General features: G+C 36.8%; 1 protein-coding gene across 2 annotated transcripts; it reads left to right on the plus strand.

Moving 5' to 3' along the window:
* The first annotated feature begins 761 nt into the window (after positions 1 to 761).
* On the plus strand, positions 762 to 15,025 carry sytl2b (synaptotagmin-like 2b). 2 transcript variants are annotated; one of them, XM_039687225.2, is made up of 19 exons: positions 762 to 850; positions 2,356 to 2,563; positions 3,955 to 4,106; positions 4,230 to 4,350; positions 4,785 to 4,851; positions 5,656 to 5,773; positions 5,877 to 6,701; positions 7,278 to 9,794; positions 9,947 to 10,039; positions 10,250 to 10,303; positions 10,425 to 10,513; positions 10,608 to 10,712; positions 11,630 to 11,799; positions 11,885 to 11,987; positions 13,171 to 13,332; positions 13,444 to 13,537; positions 13,683 to 13,782; positions 13,871 to 14,076; positions 14,185 to 15,025. In XM_039687225.2, exons 2-19 carry the CDS (start codon positions 2,463 to 2,465, stop codon positions 14,331 to 14,333), a joined length of 5,226 nt encoding a protein of 1,741 aa, XP_039543159.2. In that variant the 5' UTR covers positions 762 to 850; positions 2,356 to 2,462; the 3' UTR covers positions 14,334 to 15,025. The 2 variants fall into 2 exon arrangements, with proteins under 2 accessions (XP_039543159.2, XP_088977418.1); XM_089121292.1 differs by lacking the exons at positions 11,885 to 11,987; positions 13,171 to 13,332; positions 13,444 to 13,537; ... (1 more) ...; positions 13,871 to 14,076; positions 14,185 to 15,025 and having other exon boundaries at positions 10,608 to 10,722; positions 11,630 to 11,713.
* Positions 15,026 to 15,967: the final 942 nt, after the last annotated feature.

Here is a 15,967-nt window from a genome sequence, read left to right on the forward strand (position 1 = left end):
TTGGGAACCAAATGGTTCAAGGTCCAAATGACAATTTCATTGCAGCTTTTAAAGGGCTTTAAACGACACCAGACGGTGAATAAGGGTCTTATATAGCAAAATGATCGGTCATTAAAAAAATTACTCAAAAAAAAAAAAAAAAGATTGTTTATTTTGATGAACAAGAAGTTTCGAACAAGAGAGTCACGAACATGCGTCACAGAACAGAGCAAGGTGAGCAATTGTGATTATAAAACTTGAACTTTTTAATTTACTTTTTAAATGACCAATCATTTCGCTTGATGCGACCCCTCTTCACCGTCTGAGCCCCTTAAAGCTGCAATGAAACTGTCATTTGGACCTTGGACCGTTTGGTTCCCAATGAAGTCCTGAAAATCCTGGAAGGTTTTCATCAAAAACCTTATTTCTTTTCGACAGAAGATAGAAAGTCATGGACATCTTGGATGACATGGGGGTGGGTAAATTATCAGCAAACGTTTTTTTATTTTATTTTTTTTAAAGTGAACTACTCCTTTAACAGTAAAAACAAGACGGTAAGCAACAAGGGACTGACTACAGTGTGACAATACATGTTCAAATATACTGACTGACTGAATCCTGTTCATGGTTTTTACATTATTATTATTATTTATTTTTTTTTGCAACAACTTATTTCAATGCGTTAACATCGTTCGTCCATACTCCCCGATTGGAACGTTCTATCTTGGCGCGTCGCGTCGACCGCATAAACGCAGTCTTTGATTGGTCGCCTGGGAGCCGACGTCAAGAGTCCGTCCAACCCTGAGAGACGCGTCGCTCTCAGTGAAGATGTGTTGTGTTCTGCTGTACTACATTCTGCCACGGAAACAAGGTGAGCTGAAACATTTCATTTGGACATATACCTGTCGTTCTGTTTGTGAATAGTGTATTAGCACTGTAAAATATATCTACGAATGTAAATATCTAGTGCTTTCATGAATACATTCTTGAAGGCTGTCACTGTTGTTGTTGTTGTTTTTGGTCTCGAGTAAAAACTATGAAAAAGCTATTAGTTAATTGTCTGACAAAACTCAAACAAAGCAGAATTTACACTGTTTTAATACGAGATTACTAATTTCCGGTTGGTCGGCTCTTGAGTTCACTATTGTATCCTACAGGTTATGCATTTATGACGTTTAAATATAAATGTACTACTAATTCAACAGAAAACAACTAGAATAGAAAAAAGGGCACATGAATCCCGAGACAGCAGTGATTGCATTGCATCACTGCAGACAGGAATACACCACATGATCTTGTTTCTAAAATGCAATTAGTCTACATGTCTATACAGTCAGAAGATTAAATAAATTACTAAAATTCCACTGGGCTTCATGTGGTGAAATTATTTTACATATCCAGAAAACAACTTTATTTTATTGTTACTTATCCTGTTGACTAAATAGATAGCTACATAAATATATTGCATTTCATAAAATACTTGCTAATAACTTAATCAATTTAAACCTAATTCAATTTGCAATGAAGTGCCTCATTTGATGAGTCAAAAGCTTTTTGGACAGTAACAGGATTCAGGATATGGCATTATTGCAGATCAATCATCATGTTAAATCCATTATGCATGTGTTGTTGATATACTGGTTTTGTTTTGTGTAATCGTACCAAACAGTTATTCATCATTAGAGAATATGTATTCCTATTCACACTTTTTAAAGATCCCCAGCCATGTAAAGTATTAATGTTATTGCTCGCTGGTTATTTGTATAATGTTATGTATTAGTCTACCATTGTCATTTATTTGAAGCTTGTTTTGATCAAGGTGTAACCCAGAGTAAATAGTGTCTCAGTGAGCTGTCTTCAAATATTTGCACAGCTAACTTGACACACTGGTGTCTTAAGTTTTATAGACGGTCATATGATCATGAAAGGTTTTTTAAACGGATAGATCCAGGAGTTTTCTTGTTTTTTTGTACATATCATATTATCATATTTAGAGCCATTATCTGACATGACTCTTAAGTGAGATCAGCGTTACGCAATTTATGCTCATCGGAATACATAATAATTTTCAGGAAAGTTGTGTAACATATGGTCGATTTTAAAAGTCTGCCCTTTCTCATGGTCAACTGACAGTGCCGTCACATGTTTTGTCTAATCTCAGCAGTCTCCAAACAGGCCCACACTCGGCTTCATTGTGCACTTATTTAGAACTCACATTTTATTTTAGATTACAGCAAATTTAGCTTACAAATTAAGTTACATTTGTCCTTTCCATTAGATAATGACATAATACTACCCTAATCATTTACTTTTGAAGCCATTTGACCTGAAAGAGACTAATGGAGCATCTCAGAGGTTTTGATGTGCTCATTACAGGTGCCAAAAATGCGCATAATGAATTGAAGGTGAATCAGGAGCAACAATAGATAGTCTTCTGAACCTTTGCGCAAGAGTCTCAAACATTAGGAACAACAACGGCCATCATGATAGACCTCAGCCACCTGAGCGAGGAGGAGCAGGAGATGATCATGACTGTTTTAAAGAGGGATGCCGACTTGAAGAAAGCCGAGGAGGAACGAATAAAGTAAGACTGCTCAGACACAAACCTTTATTAGGGTAAATAACCCTCCTCTCTTAATGCAAATGTGAAGTTGATCTGAAAATATATAGCAGTGAAAGCAGTTTGATATACTACAATATGATATGAAACCAATTAAATGTTTCCATCTTGTTTAAATATTATAAATTATATTTTATGACCACACATACAGATTATGCTGAATATGTTTACTTTTAAAAACACTTAAAATGTTTACTCTGAAAAATTCATTTTAAATGAACTGCAAAATTCTATTTAACAAAGAATTGAGAAGAATTTATTAGATTACAAAAAAAAACATTAATCAGCACAACTGTTTTCAACACTAATAATAATAATAAGTTAATACATGTTTCTTAGTAAACATTAATGGAAATTTCTTAACATTTTTTTAAATTTAATTAATATTTCTTGAGCATTTAATCAGCATATTAGAGTGATTTGATGTTTGATTTGATAAATTGTAGTTAAAATTTAAAATTGTATTGTATATTTGACCAAACAAATGCACATATTCAATGAAATGCATCAAAATACAACATGAAAAAAAAAACCAAGGCATTAATCCATAGACAAACAGCGAGGTGTTTACCCACATGAACGCCGCTGCACTAGCAAATTAGTTGTTCTCATGTTTAACGCTTTGAATGGAGACGAGAAGTCTACATGAAAGAAAGAATGCAGAATCTGGCCATGTCTGGGTGATTTCCCTGTGTTCAGCCTCAACTTTACTCAACCTTGTATAAAAGGATTAAGTCTACCCTTGTGGAATAATTGTCTTGGCCTTTTCACATGACCAACATAGTTTCCACTCCTTCAAAAGTGAAGATGTGTTCCAATGGTTGTTTCCAAACACATGATTTTAATCAAACCATTTTGTATCACTGCAAAAGCTCACAATGTCTCTATTAAGGTTGTTTTGTAATGGCAGGTATTTGTACCATTTAACAAGAGTAACCAGCTCTCAAACAAGTCACAGTATAGTTATTAGTTTCAACTTCTTGGGTTGTTTTTCTTAAAAAAAAAAAAAGAAATTTAAATTTTGTTTGATAAATTTAACAAGGTACAGCTACTTGGATACTTTGAAAGTACCTAAGAAGCAACCAGTATGAAGCAACCATTATAAGCTGTGTAACATAAAGTAATAAAGTGCAATGAGGTACCGACATTTGGAAAGGCCAGTTTATGATTCTAGTACTCAAAGGACACATTTGTACATAAAAAGAATTGAACATTTTGTGAGCAAACAACAGAAAATGTGATTATTGCAGTGCTTTCTTCCCTTGATTGCTGGAGGAATCTAATTTGCGGACTATGGAACGTACGGTATTTGTCCAAAAGACATGTTGAGGTGAGACTGTTACATTTGATTCCAGACAACTACAGAAAGCCGTCCCAGAGGAAGACAGACGCAAGTATTTGTCAGGAGAATGGTTCTACGAGGTTAAGTCACAGAGACACCAGGACAGGATTCATGGCTCTGACATCATATTGGCATCAATGAATCAAAGAAAACCATCAGTTGTTGGTGAGACCAACACATCTACAGTTCACACATGCAACTCTAACAGAAACCTTGACTTAATGCTTTGTTAGCGAGCCTATAAAAAGCACTAAATATCAGTAAACACCTCACTATCCTTTTATTTAGAGTATTTAACCAAGCCATGGGGTGGCAGATCAAGAAGCATCAGCAGAAAGGATAGTGATGGCATCATGACGTCACCCAAAAAAACACAAACTACTGAGTCCTCAGAGCAGCTAAAGGAAAGGTAATGTTAAATGTTCATGTACAAAAGCAAAGAAGTTGACACTACCTGATCAACTGTTTAGTGTAATGCTGGCATAATCCTACATTACATGTAGACACATTTGGTCCATTTCATCTAGTAGCTTGATATTAATCAATTTATCCAGAATAACGGGGTAAAAAGTGTTCACCAGAGCCCTTTGGTTTGCACTGTGTGTGCTACCTCCACCCCTCCCAGGTGCTTGTGTGCTTTACAGGTGTGGATACCTCATGATTTCAATATCTTTATGACTCGACAAGGGTCAACAGAGGAGTTTGCTCGCTGTACTTTTAATGCTCTTAATTGATCCTGGTCATTACAGGATGTCTGAAAGAACTTGAGTCCAAATCAGCTGGATATCTTCTACATGCAAGTACTCATAACAATAAACAGGTTACTATTTGTTTTGAAATCAGGGAAAACGGCGACATATTTGAGGTCCAGCAAGAAAACCTAAACATAGGCATAAGATCACCATCCAAGGTATGTAAGTGCTCATTGAAATATACATACATATCAGTGTCAGCTGTCTTCACCATTACTGTATATCCTTGGGAGAAACACTTAAAGGGATCATATCATAATGGAATTAAAATTTCAAAATATCCTCTCCAGTCCAAATGGACCATTTATTAAAAATTAGGTGGGGAATTGGCTCCTACGCTCTTAAAAATAAAGATTCCAAAAGGGAAGATTCAGATGAACCATTTTGAGAACCAGTTCTGAGATTCTAACATTTTAATATTCTAAAGAACGCTTTTCCATTATAAAAAATGGCGGAAAATGTCCATGGGCGTTGAATGTTTTTCATGGAACCATAAATGCTAATAAAGAACCTTTGTTATTTAAAAATGTACTGAACTTCCATGACTTACAGCAAAATACATTAACATATGCCCACCACGTTTAGACAAAAGCTCCTATTTATAATCAGAAACTTGGCCTGCCAGGTCAATATGAGGTAGCAAGTAGGAAATATGATAGATTTAAGGTGTTAAGCTTAGAGCTGTATAAAAAACTAGTTAATTCAATGTATCAGCAAGAGAGTGGAAAATGATCATATGTTTTTTCAAGGAACTAGTTTTAGCGCTTTCACTAACAATATAAAGAAATCAAATTATTTCCCAAAAATGTATGATATGACCCCTTTTAAGTCCAGGTCAATCTAATGTGTGAATTTTGGGTGAAAGTTAATGTTATATGACAAATAAATCAATATGACATCAATAATCAATGCATTTCTTCATTGCCTCTTTTAACAAACTTCTCCTCTATACCTGGTTCCAGCCAAGACACAACCCATTCAACAGTGTTCCTATAGAGCTTGATTTTGAGGAGATTGATATCCCCTTTACATCAGGACCTGGACTCAGGAAATCATTAGACAGGGGCTCTGATTCACAAGGTTGATGTGACAACATTGTATAATGTTCATACTTATACTCAGAAGTTTTAAGAAACTTGTAATGTTTTGTGTTCTCCCTTGCTTACAACTCTCACATTTGCAGTAAAACATCAGGAAGCAAGTAACAGTGAAGTTAAAAGCGAGGTCTCTGACACTATACAAAACAGACCTCCTGCTCAAAAGCCTGTGCCAAAGAAGAGAACCAAAATCAACAAACCCCAGGGCTCTATCTCAGACAGCACCAGTTCTGTGTCCACCCAGAGCATGTCCAGGCAGAGTGTGTCCACCACAGCAGGCTCAGGTATCAGGTCTCCACCACCAAGAACTATCCCCAATCACAGCTCAAATGAGCCAACTCTCAAAAGCCAACTGCGCCAACCAGTTGTATCTCTAAGCCAAGTTTGCAAAAACACCAGCCAAGGAAAGGATCCTGAAGAATCTAGACTTTCTCCAGGAAGTACAGAGAAATCAAGTAGCAAAATTGAAAACAAAGAGCCATTTAGCTCCCCTTCACCAACGAAGTTGCCGAAATCACGTTTACCAGTTAGAGCCTCATCGCAACTGATAAACCCTCCGTGGGGCTTACAAGAGAAGCCAAAGATACAACCACGTCTAAGTCTGAACTCTATCACAAGAGCAGATGATGGCAAGAAAGTAGAAGAACCTCTAAAACAAAGAAGAGAAACAAAGAGTTGCCTACCTCAGTCAATAAGTGTGGAATTGGAGGACCAAAACATTTCTGGTGAAATGCATCTTCCCCGTGAGAATACAATGTTTGCATTGACTAACAACTCTAAAAAGCCAACGGATGAGATCACTACCTCTCAATCTACACAGCACAAATCTGAGAAAGGGGAAAATCATGTGGCTCAGTTTCCAAAATTGGAAGCAATAAGAACTGAAGAAAATATGAAGAAAACTGCTGTTGGTATGATCCAATTTTTTTTTAAGGAGTAGTTTACCAAAAAATGAGAAGTGTGTAATTTACCCATCCTGTTTTCAAACTGTATGACTTACTTTCTTCTGCAGAACACAAAGGAGATCAATTAATGAAAATCTTGTTGAATTCTGGGTGAATTCAAATACAGTAGAATGGCAGTACACTTGGACTGCTTTAATGCTTTAACACTTTAATGCTTAATAAATCACCAAAGTATGTCAGCTAAATATACATCATTTTAAAACATCATCTAAATAACAATCATTTTCCAAGTGTGCTGATCAGTTTTGGTGAACAACAACCTAATATTTATAATATTCACCCACCTGATAAACAATTCATTACATTTTCACCTATGTGTATCTGCTGTTGTGTTCTGCAGAAGAAATAAAGACATAAAGACTTGAAATAGCAAAAAAGTTAGTAAATTACATAATTTTCATATTTGGGTGAAATAATCTTAAATTTAGAATAAATTATCTATATTTTTTATTCAATTATTGCAAACAATAGTTTGCCTAGATTCTACTTCGGTCATTCAATGCTATACTGTTTGTCTTACAGGTCAACAATTTCCCAGATCCCTCAACATAACAGATCCATTCAATAAGGCAGATGCCTCTTCTGACTGTGAGACTAGCAGCAACCCCCTTGCCTTCAACATAAAACAAAAAACTATTAACTCAAAACAGGAAAATGCCAAACTGGAGGTCATGACAGATGAACACATTCCGACACCTACTGATGAACAAGGGGATTCCATTGCCAAAGTTCTTGAGTGGTTTAGCAGAAGCTCAGACAGCAGTGACAGGCTTGATGTAGAGAGCAATGTCCATGAGGACATGGAGGAGGGCACCAAGATCGATGACATAGACTTTGAAGATGAGGTTGATCAGAGATCTAAACCAAGGGATAATGTGTACTTGATCATACCATGCCAGAGTGAGGAGATTCCATCAGAAGTCAATACGATGTTTCTACAACAGAATGATTGGGGTAAGGAACAGAGTGTTGATGAGCCAACCCAAACCATTCCAAAAGAACGAAGATTTGAGTCTCACAAAGAACCTCTCATCGAGAATCTCTCTATTGACTCTGCTCCTACAGCAAACAATGTCCCTCCAAAGATCCCAGAAGTGAATATTTCTGTAGGTGGGAAAGTAAGTCAAAAGGAGAACAAAACAGAAGCTTTTATCAAAAGAGCGGAAGTGACCAAAGTTCAACTGGAAAACATTGACATCAAGCATACTCGGCATCTTCCAAAAGAAAGACCAGGTGCTGAAGAGAACCAGCGACCAAAAATTGCCAATTTGAAATCATTCTGGGAGAAAGAAAACATTGGTCCAAAGATTTTGATCAGCAAATCTAGTGCTCCTGGTATAACTGAACAATTAATCCCTAGTGATGTTAGCAGAAAGCCGACTGAATGTGTAGAGGACCAACAGAGAAGTGAACAGAGCTTGAAAGCAACATTGCCAGGACATCAAAAACAAGAGACCGTTGTGGAAGATTTAGACCTTGAGAATATAGAGAGTGCTAACACCATCTATAAACCCCAAGTACCCATCGTTACAGATGAATCAAAAGCACAATTGATATATACTAATCAGAAGAATGACCAAATACTTGCAAGCTCTCTCTTAGACAAAGTAGTTTCTCTTCCACGTTTAAAGTCATCTTCACCATCACTTGACAGTGGATCCTTGCTATTGGGTCAAAATAGTGATAGCATGGGAGGCACAGTTAGCACACATAGTAGTGATGCAGATCACACTTCTCCAAAGGAATTAGAGGCAAAATCAAAAACTGCATCAAGAACCAATCAAGTGCCTTCTGTTAAGCAGAATTACCAGCAAGAGAACATGGCAGAGAGAATCAAGCAACTAAAGTCCTTCTGGGAGAAAGAATCTAAAACATCAGCAGCTCAAATCAGATCGACTACTACAGCTCGATTGAACCAAAGATTTACAAAGTCTGAGTTTGATCTCAGAACAATAGGTACAGAGTATGATGATGATGACGTTGAGGACAGTTCTTCAGCCAGAGATAGACTGTCTCCTAATTTCCCTGTGCAACCTCTACGGAAGGATAAGCCAGTTGTGATGGATGGTATGAGCACTTCACAGTTTAAGAACCTTCGTGACTTCTGGGGAGGACCACCTACAAAATCAGGACGAAGGTCACCGGTCCTTGAAAGTGGAATTCAGAGATCTTTAAGTCCACAAAGTTCAAAAGAGAGAGCCAATGTCAAAGACTTTGTTAATGACAGCCAGAATGGTAAAATATCCTCTCCAGCCAAAACTAGAGCATTCCAGTCTCCCTCAAAGAAGAGAATTATGTCAAGACAAGAATCAAAAAATGATCCGTCAAATGGGGGCGAAGCAATATCCCTTGGAGTGTCTCATTCTCTTCATGCACAGAAAGGCTCTCAGAATGCTTCAAAAGCCACAATGGGACCTAAACCTCAGGCTGGTCAGGAGTCACGACCTCAGCAGAGTAGAAGAAGCAACAAAGGCAGTCTAAATGGAAAAGCAAGTGCCATGCGACGTGCCACCAGCATGTTTTCAGTGAACACTGCGTTTGAGGAGCAAAGCCAGGACTTACATCTTCAGTCCAAGAAATCTCAGGGTCCCAATATGCAACAGGCCAAAAATACACCAGAAGCTAGCATTACACAGACCAGGAAGACACAAGAAGCTAGCTATACCATACCAAAAACATCTCCAGAAATCTCTTGGAGAGACAGAGACAAAAATACTCAAAGAAGACCATCACGTACCTCAGAGGATTCCGACTCTCAACCTCTTGCTAGATCTTTCATTCCACGGGACTACCAACATTACCTTGGAATTACAGAAGACAGAAGTATATACACTCCACCTCCAGTTACAGAGCAGGTTGATAATTTTATCTGCACTTCATTTACATCATCTCCAGAGACAAATTGCAGCTGTAAGTGTTCCCCAGTAAAAACCAGTACTCCAGTACAGGGTTCCCCCGACTTCCAAACCAGGAAAGGGAGCTTGGGACTCCACTCAACCACACAAACTGATGGAAATGCCACTAAGGGGAATTCAAACCGTAAGTTTTAAGCTTTTTCTCTTATCACACTGTACAGGTTTCTCAAACGTTTTTAACCAAAGATACTTGAAATACAATGTACATTCTTCTTGCTTGTTCTATTAATTCTTTATACCTTTATTGGATCAAACTGACACTGTTAAATCTTGCAGGTGAAAATGAGAGTCCCGTTCTGAAAGCTTTGAGACAAGCTTCATCTAGACCTGTGTACCATAAGAGCATGGAAGACATCAGCCTTCATCCTAGTGAGGATCAATTCTCTATTATGTCAAACACTTTAAATGCATATATTTTTTTGTCATTAGTTTTTCCAACTAAAAGTACCAGATCCTTATTTAGCTGTCCCTTTCATAGTATACTTCATAGTGTATCTTCCAGAGTAAAACACCTTATTGTTTGGCTTGAAACAAATCTACTCTTAATCTGTTCATCTTTGTTGTGATCTCTTCTCTAAGGACAAGACCAAAAATTCAAACAAACAAATGACTACATGCAGGACAACTATGATGGCAAGTCTCAAACTTAACTTCTCATATGTTTTATATTCAGTTTTAATTATATTGTGAGACACTAATCTTGTTGGCATCATATTTGCACATTTATTTGATTTCTTCTGCCATCTTGTTTAAGTTTCAGTTGCCCAGACTTCCTTTGCGACCTCAGACCCAGAGCACATAAAGAAACTCAGCAAATCAGTGCCCTCATTTCTACAAAAAGAAGTTGGTTCATTTGTCATTTTTATCTAAGATAAAAGGCCAGGTCACAAAAAAATCTGTGGTGCTGAAAATGTCTGCCGCTGTCCTGTCTTTTTAGAGTGATGGAGGAGAGAGTGACTCAGAGAGCAGTTCCCGCAGTAGCGTCCCACAGTGGAATAACAGACAATTTACTAACCTCAGCAACTACTCTGGCTCCACCTCTGTATGTTCATGTACTGTATATTATATTATATGCTAAGCTATTTACCAAGTTCTTTACCAAGCATATACTATCAGATAATATCCAGTAGTACAGCTCTGGAAAGAAATTAAGAGACCACGGCAAAGTTTTCTGTTTCTCTGGTTTTACTATTTATTTCTCTGGTTTTACTATTTATAGGTTTATTTTTGTGAATTCTATAAACTACTGACAACATTTCTCCCAAATTCCAAATAAAAATATTGTCATTTAGAGCATTTATTTGCAGAAAATAAATACAGTGAGTTTTTTTTTTTATTCCAAATTTTCCTTTTGAGGTAGGCTACTACAAGTACTGTTTTTGCCACCCAGATGGCCCTATTGCAAGAGGATAGTGATGATCACAGCAGTGGTTTTTATACTTTTCCTCTTTAAATAAGATTTGGTTCAGGTGATCACCTAATCAGCACCTCATTCAGTAGAATGAGGTGTTCCTGTGTTGGAATTCAACAAATACTGGACTGGAATAGCTGCCATACATGAAGCTGATTTAAGAAAAATTTGCAGGTCTCTTAATTTTTTCCACAGCAGTATACTCCATATACACAGGCAAATGTACCCAGAAAAATATCCCATTTGCCTCATATAAATCATGAAGCACCATTCACAGCCAAGTTTACATCAGTAATCGGACATGATTCCAACATAATCCAACATTATCCAAATTCAAAACAGGACATTCAATGAGAACAAAAGTAATGTTGGGCTTTATTTTATCCTGATTATGAATATAAACATAATTTTGGTTTTGTACAGTGATGAATAAAATCACAGTAAAAAAAGAACATTTACTTAGAAATAAAATAGGGTCCAATTTAATTTGATGTTAAGCACATTGATGTACTGGTAATAATTCAATATTGTATTTCCATTACCTTCAGGTTAGCGGCAGTGTTGCTAGCGTGTACAGTAGTGACTATAGCAGCGTTGACGTTCAAGGGAGCATCCGGTTTTCACTAAACTACGTGCACAAGTTGCGGGAGTTCCATATCTTTGTTGTTCAGTGCCAGAATCTGGCAGCAGTGGACAAGAAGAGGAATCGATCTGACCCGTAAGACTGTGATCTCAATACCACCCACCCCTTTCTCCTCTAAATAGATATTTTCTCCATAGAGAACTTGTGCTTTGTTTTCTAGGTATGTTAAGAGTTACCTCATACCTGATTCTGCCAATTTGGGAAAAAGAAAAACTGCTGTGAAAAAGAAAACACTGAATCCTACATACAATGAGATTCTTAGGGTAAGGAAATCTCTGTCAGGGCCAGTGTTTGCATTTTTAATGGAGTAAGATATACTGTATATGCACATCACATTTCACATTGTTGCTGTTTCATGAATTGTGTAATGTTTCATAATTGTTTTGCTGTTCATTTGGAGCCGAAATATTTATAATAAGCTGTTTAATAGACATGTCCCATGACAAATGACATGTCCCACTATTGTGTTTTCAATTTCGTGCTAACGGTGGAATTTTAGGCTTTAAGACTTTAATATATGTGTCTATACAAAAATGTACTTCTAAAATAACCCTAACATGAGAGATATTCACTGGATTAATAAGTGACAACTGGACCCAGTGTCCCCTATATGCATCATACCAAATGCTTATGGAGTAGTTCACTTTAAAAAAATAACTTTTGCTGATAACTTACTCACACACCCATTTCATCCAAGATATCCATGTCATTCTTTCTTCAGTCGAAAAGAAATTAAGGTTTTTGATGAAAACATTCCAGGATTTTTCTTCATATAAATGCACTTTACTGGGCACCAAACGGTTAAAGGTCCAAAAGACAGTTTCAGTACAAACTGCAAACTGTTCAAAGGGCTTTAAACAATTCCAGACGATGAATAAGGATCTTATCAAGAGAAATGATCGCTCATTTAAAAAAAAATAGTTTTATAAGTTTTATAAGCTCAAATGGTCGCGTTGCTCTGTTCTGTGATGCGCTTTCGTGACTCTCCTGTTCGAACTCGTTCATTAAAATGAAAAAATCTTTTTTCGAGTTATTTAGTTCATTCAATGAACAAAATGAACGATTTGACTCGGAAAAAGATGTGTTCATTTTGATGAACGAGTTCGAACAGGAGAGTCACGAAAGCGCATCACAGAACAGAGCAAGGCGACCATTTGAGCTTATAAAACTTTTTTTTTTAATGACCTATCGTTTCGCATGATAAGACCCTTATTCATTGTCTGGAATCGTTTAAAGCCCTTTGAACAGTTTGCCTTGAACCGTTTGGTGCCCAGTAAAGTGCATTATATGGAGAAAAATCCTGGAATGTTTTCATCAAAAACCTTAATTTCTTTTCGAGTGAACAAAGAAAGACATGCATATCTTGGATGACATGGGGATGAGTAAATTATCAGTTAAACTACTCCTTTAATAATCTCTGATCATTTTATTATTTGATGCATACAGTACAGAGTTCGAATGGAGTACCTGATGTCCCAGGTTCTCAACATTTCAGCATGGCACAATGACACATTTGGTCGTAACAGCTTTCTAGGTGAGATAGAGCTTGACCTCTCCTCGTGGGATTTTAACGACACAGAGATGAAGCTTTTGCCTCTTAAACCAAGGGTACAGTATTAAATGTGTCCATAATTTCTCTTAGGTGAAACTTGTGTTACATTTTTAAAAGTTAAAATATTTAATCCATAAAAGAAAATTACAAATCTCTCTTGATTTCAGAACCTCAACTCACAGACCACAAACAGCCTCCAGCCATCTGAATTTAGAGGACAGATGAGACTGGCCATACGTTTCCTGCCTCAGATCTCCCACTGTAAGGCTTCACCATTACAATCGTTTACTATGTATTCATATACATGCAGCTTATATACCAAAAGACTGCACATTATATCACAAAGAAATTCAAATGTCACAGATTTGTCAATTTATCTGTGTGAGTGTTTATTTTTTCAATCCAGCAAAGAACATTCCTGGCTCTGGTGAAGTGCATATCTGGGTCAAAGAATGCAAGAATCTCCCTCTAATCAGAAGTCCAACTATTGACCCATATGTGAAATGGTATTATATTATTATGATTTTTTTATTTTAAAAAAAACAAAAAACATCTTCAAGGTCCCATTAAGTAATTGTTGAATTCTTTGCACAGCTTTGTACTCCCCGACACCAGCAAAAAGAGCCGTCAGAAGACTCGGGTTCTGAAGAGAACAGCCAACCCCATGTTTAATCACACAATGGTGTATGATGGGTTCAAGGCGGAGGACTTAAAAGAGGCTTGTGTGGAGCTTACTGTTTGGGACCGGGAGCGTCTAGCCAATCACTCGCTTGGAGGCCTGAGACTCGGCATGGGCACAGGTGCGGTCCAGTGTTGGGATCTTTGGGTGTTCTGAGATCTACAAACATATATAAAATACATATTAACATAAATATAAATGCATTTAATAAGTTAATCTCATTTTACAGGCAGGAGTTATGGAGTATTGGTGGACTGGATGGACTCTACAGCAGAGGAGGTCACTTTATGGAGGAGAATGATGGTATCTCCCAATGAATGGGTGGAAGGCTTGCTACCACTGAGGATGATAACAGCAGCCAAAAATACATGGAAATGAGACTAGAGAGACTATTATCAAAGTCCACATAAAATATCTTGCATTTTGTTATAATTTATAGTAAAATAGATTAGGTTTCATTATTACGTCACATAAAGAAAGACATTCTGGTCCCCATTACACCTGGGATTAACACACTTTTCTTATCCAGATAGTATTGTGTTATTCTTCAGATGGATTTCATTTACATCTTCACTTCAATGCGTGTCCAGTATGACTGAACAGAGACCCAAATTAACTTAACCTCAAGAAATGTAAAATGGCACTTACATATATCCAGAGGTGGATTTTGGGGCAATTTTTCTAATATTATCTTTTTTATTATATTTTTTAAGAAGTTGTTGAATTATGTAGTTAATGAGAATACCTATATATTTTGAAACAAACAAACAGAACGCCAACATTCAAAGCAATGGCAAAAAAATAAATAAAAATAAAAAAACACTAAAAAATTGTTTAACCAGGAAAGGAGGAAGATGCAAAATGTGTGTATTACACAATGTTGTCTCCCATTATTGGAATTGAATTTTTTGCCAAGGATGTGCAAAATGTTCTGATGGTGACTGCTTTATTTGTAAAATACACCTGTACTAACATTGTAGATATACTGTACTACATGCAATGCTGGACACATCTGATAAAAGACCTTATAAAATAGCAAACTGATTGCATAAACAACAGAAAACTGTTTACCATGCAGAAGTTGATATTTTCTCTTGCTATATCAAATGTATTTGTATATGGTGACAAATTGTGCCCCATAACTGCAATTATATGCTATGTAAATCACTTTTAAATGCACGGAATACCTGGATGACCCACAACTACATCTGACTACCAAAGAAAGTGAGACTCCCTACAAGCATGCAGTATGAAAATCTGTTGCCTTTGTTCATGGCTCAATTCCGGACACAATTGCTTTTAAGATAATCGACTGAACTATAAATCCACATTCATGACTGGTTTGACTTGCTAATGGCACCACAAGAAAATTCATTTAGTCAGAATAAATGGCTGTCTAAAAGGCTACCATGAAGCAATTTAGTCAGGAACTATTGGAAACGTCTGATCCCTAGCACCACCTAGTGAAGAGAGCACGGTTTATCACATGCATGCTTACTTATAATGGCATATTATTTATTAGTACATGCACATTATAAAAACACAAACCACAACATCGTATCCTCAACCATTCAAACGAACAGCTAGTTTAAAGCTACACTGAGTAACTCTTTTAGTTTATTCTTAACTAAAAACACTTAGTTCTTTCAAAAATATATGTGCTCATTAATGTATATTTACTTCGTTTAAATAATAAAGTATTTTCGTGAGTGTATAATATGCCATAGAAAATACATACGGGTAAGGGGTTCTAATGTCGTCGACATGTTGCCACTCCATCTTAAAAGTACATTAGCCAAAGAGGGACATACCCGTTAATTCAAGCTTCGCCTTTCGCGTTTATGTTTGAGTTAATACTCATGGACGAGGTCGAACTGGAAGCCATGTTAATCTTGGACTACATTGGCCACCGTAGGAGTTATTCACTGGATGGTCATATACCTTTTCACCGCTAGACGGGGGAAAAAATCAAAACATGATAAGGGAGTATTTAATTGGGCGTGTATTACATG

Source organism: Pimephales promelas, chromosome 16 (genome assembly GCF_988280905.1).
Source record: "Pimephales promelas chromosome 16, fPimPro1.hap1.1, whole genome shotgun sequence".
In the NCBI taxonomy this organism is placed as follows: Eukaryota; Metazoa; Chordata; class Actinopteri; order Cypriniformes; family Leuciscidae; genus Pimephales; species Pimephales promelas.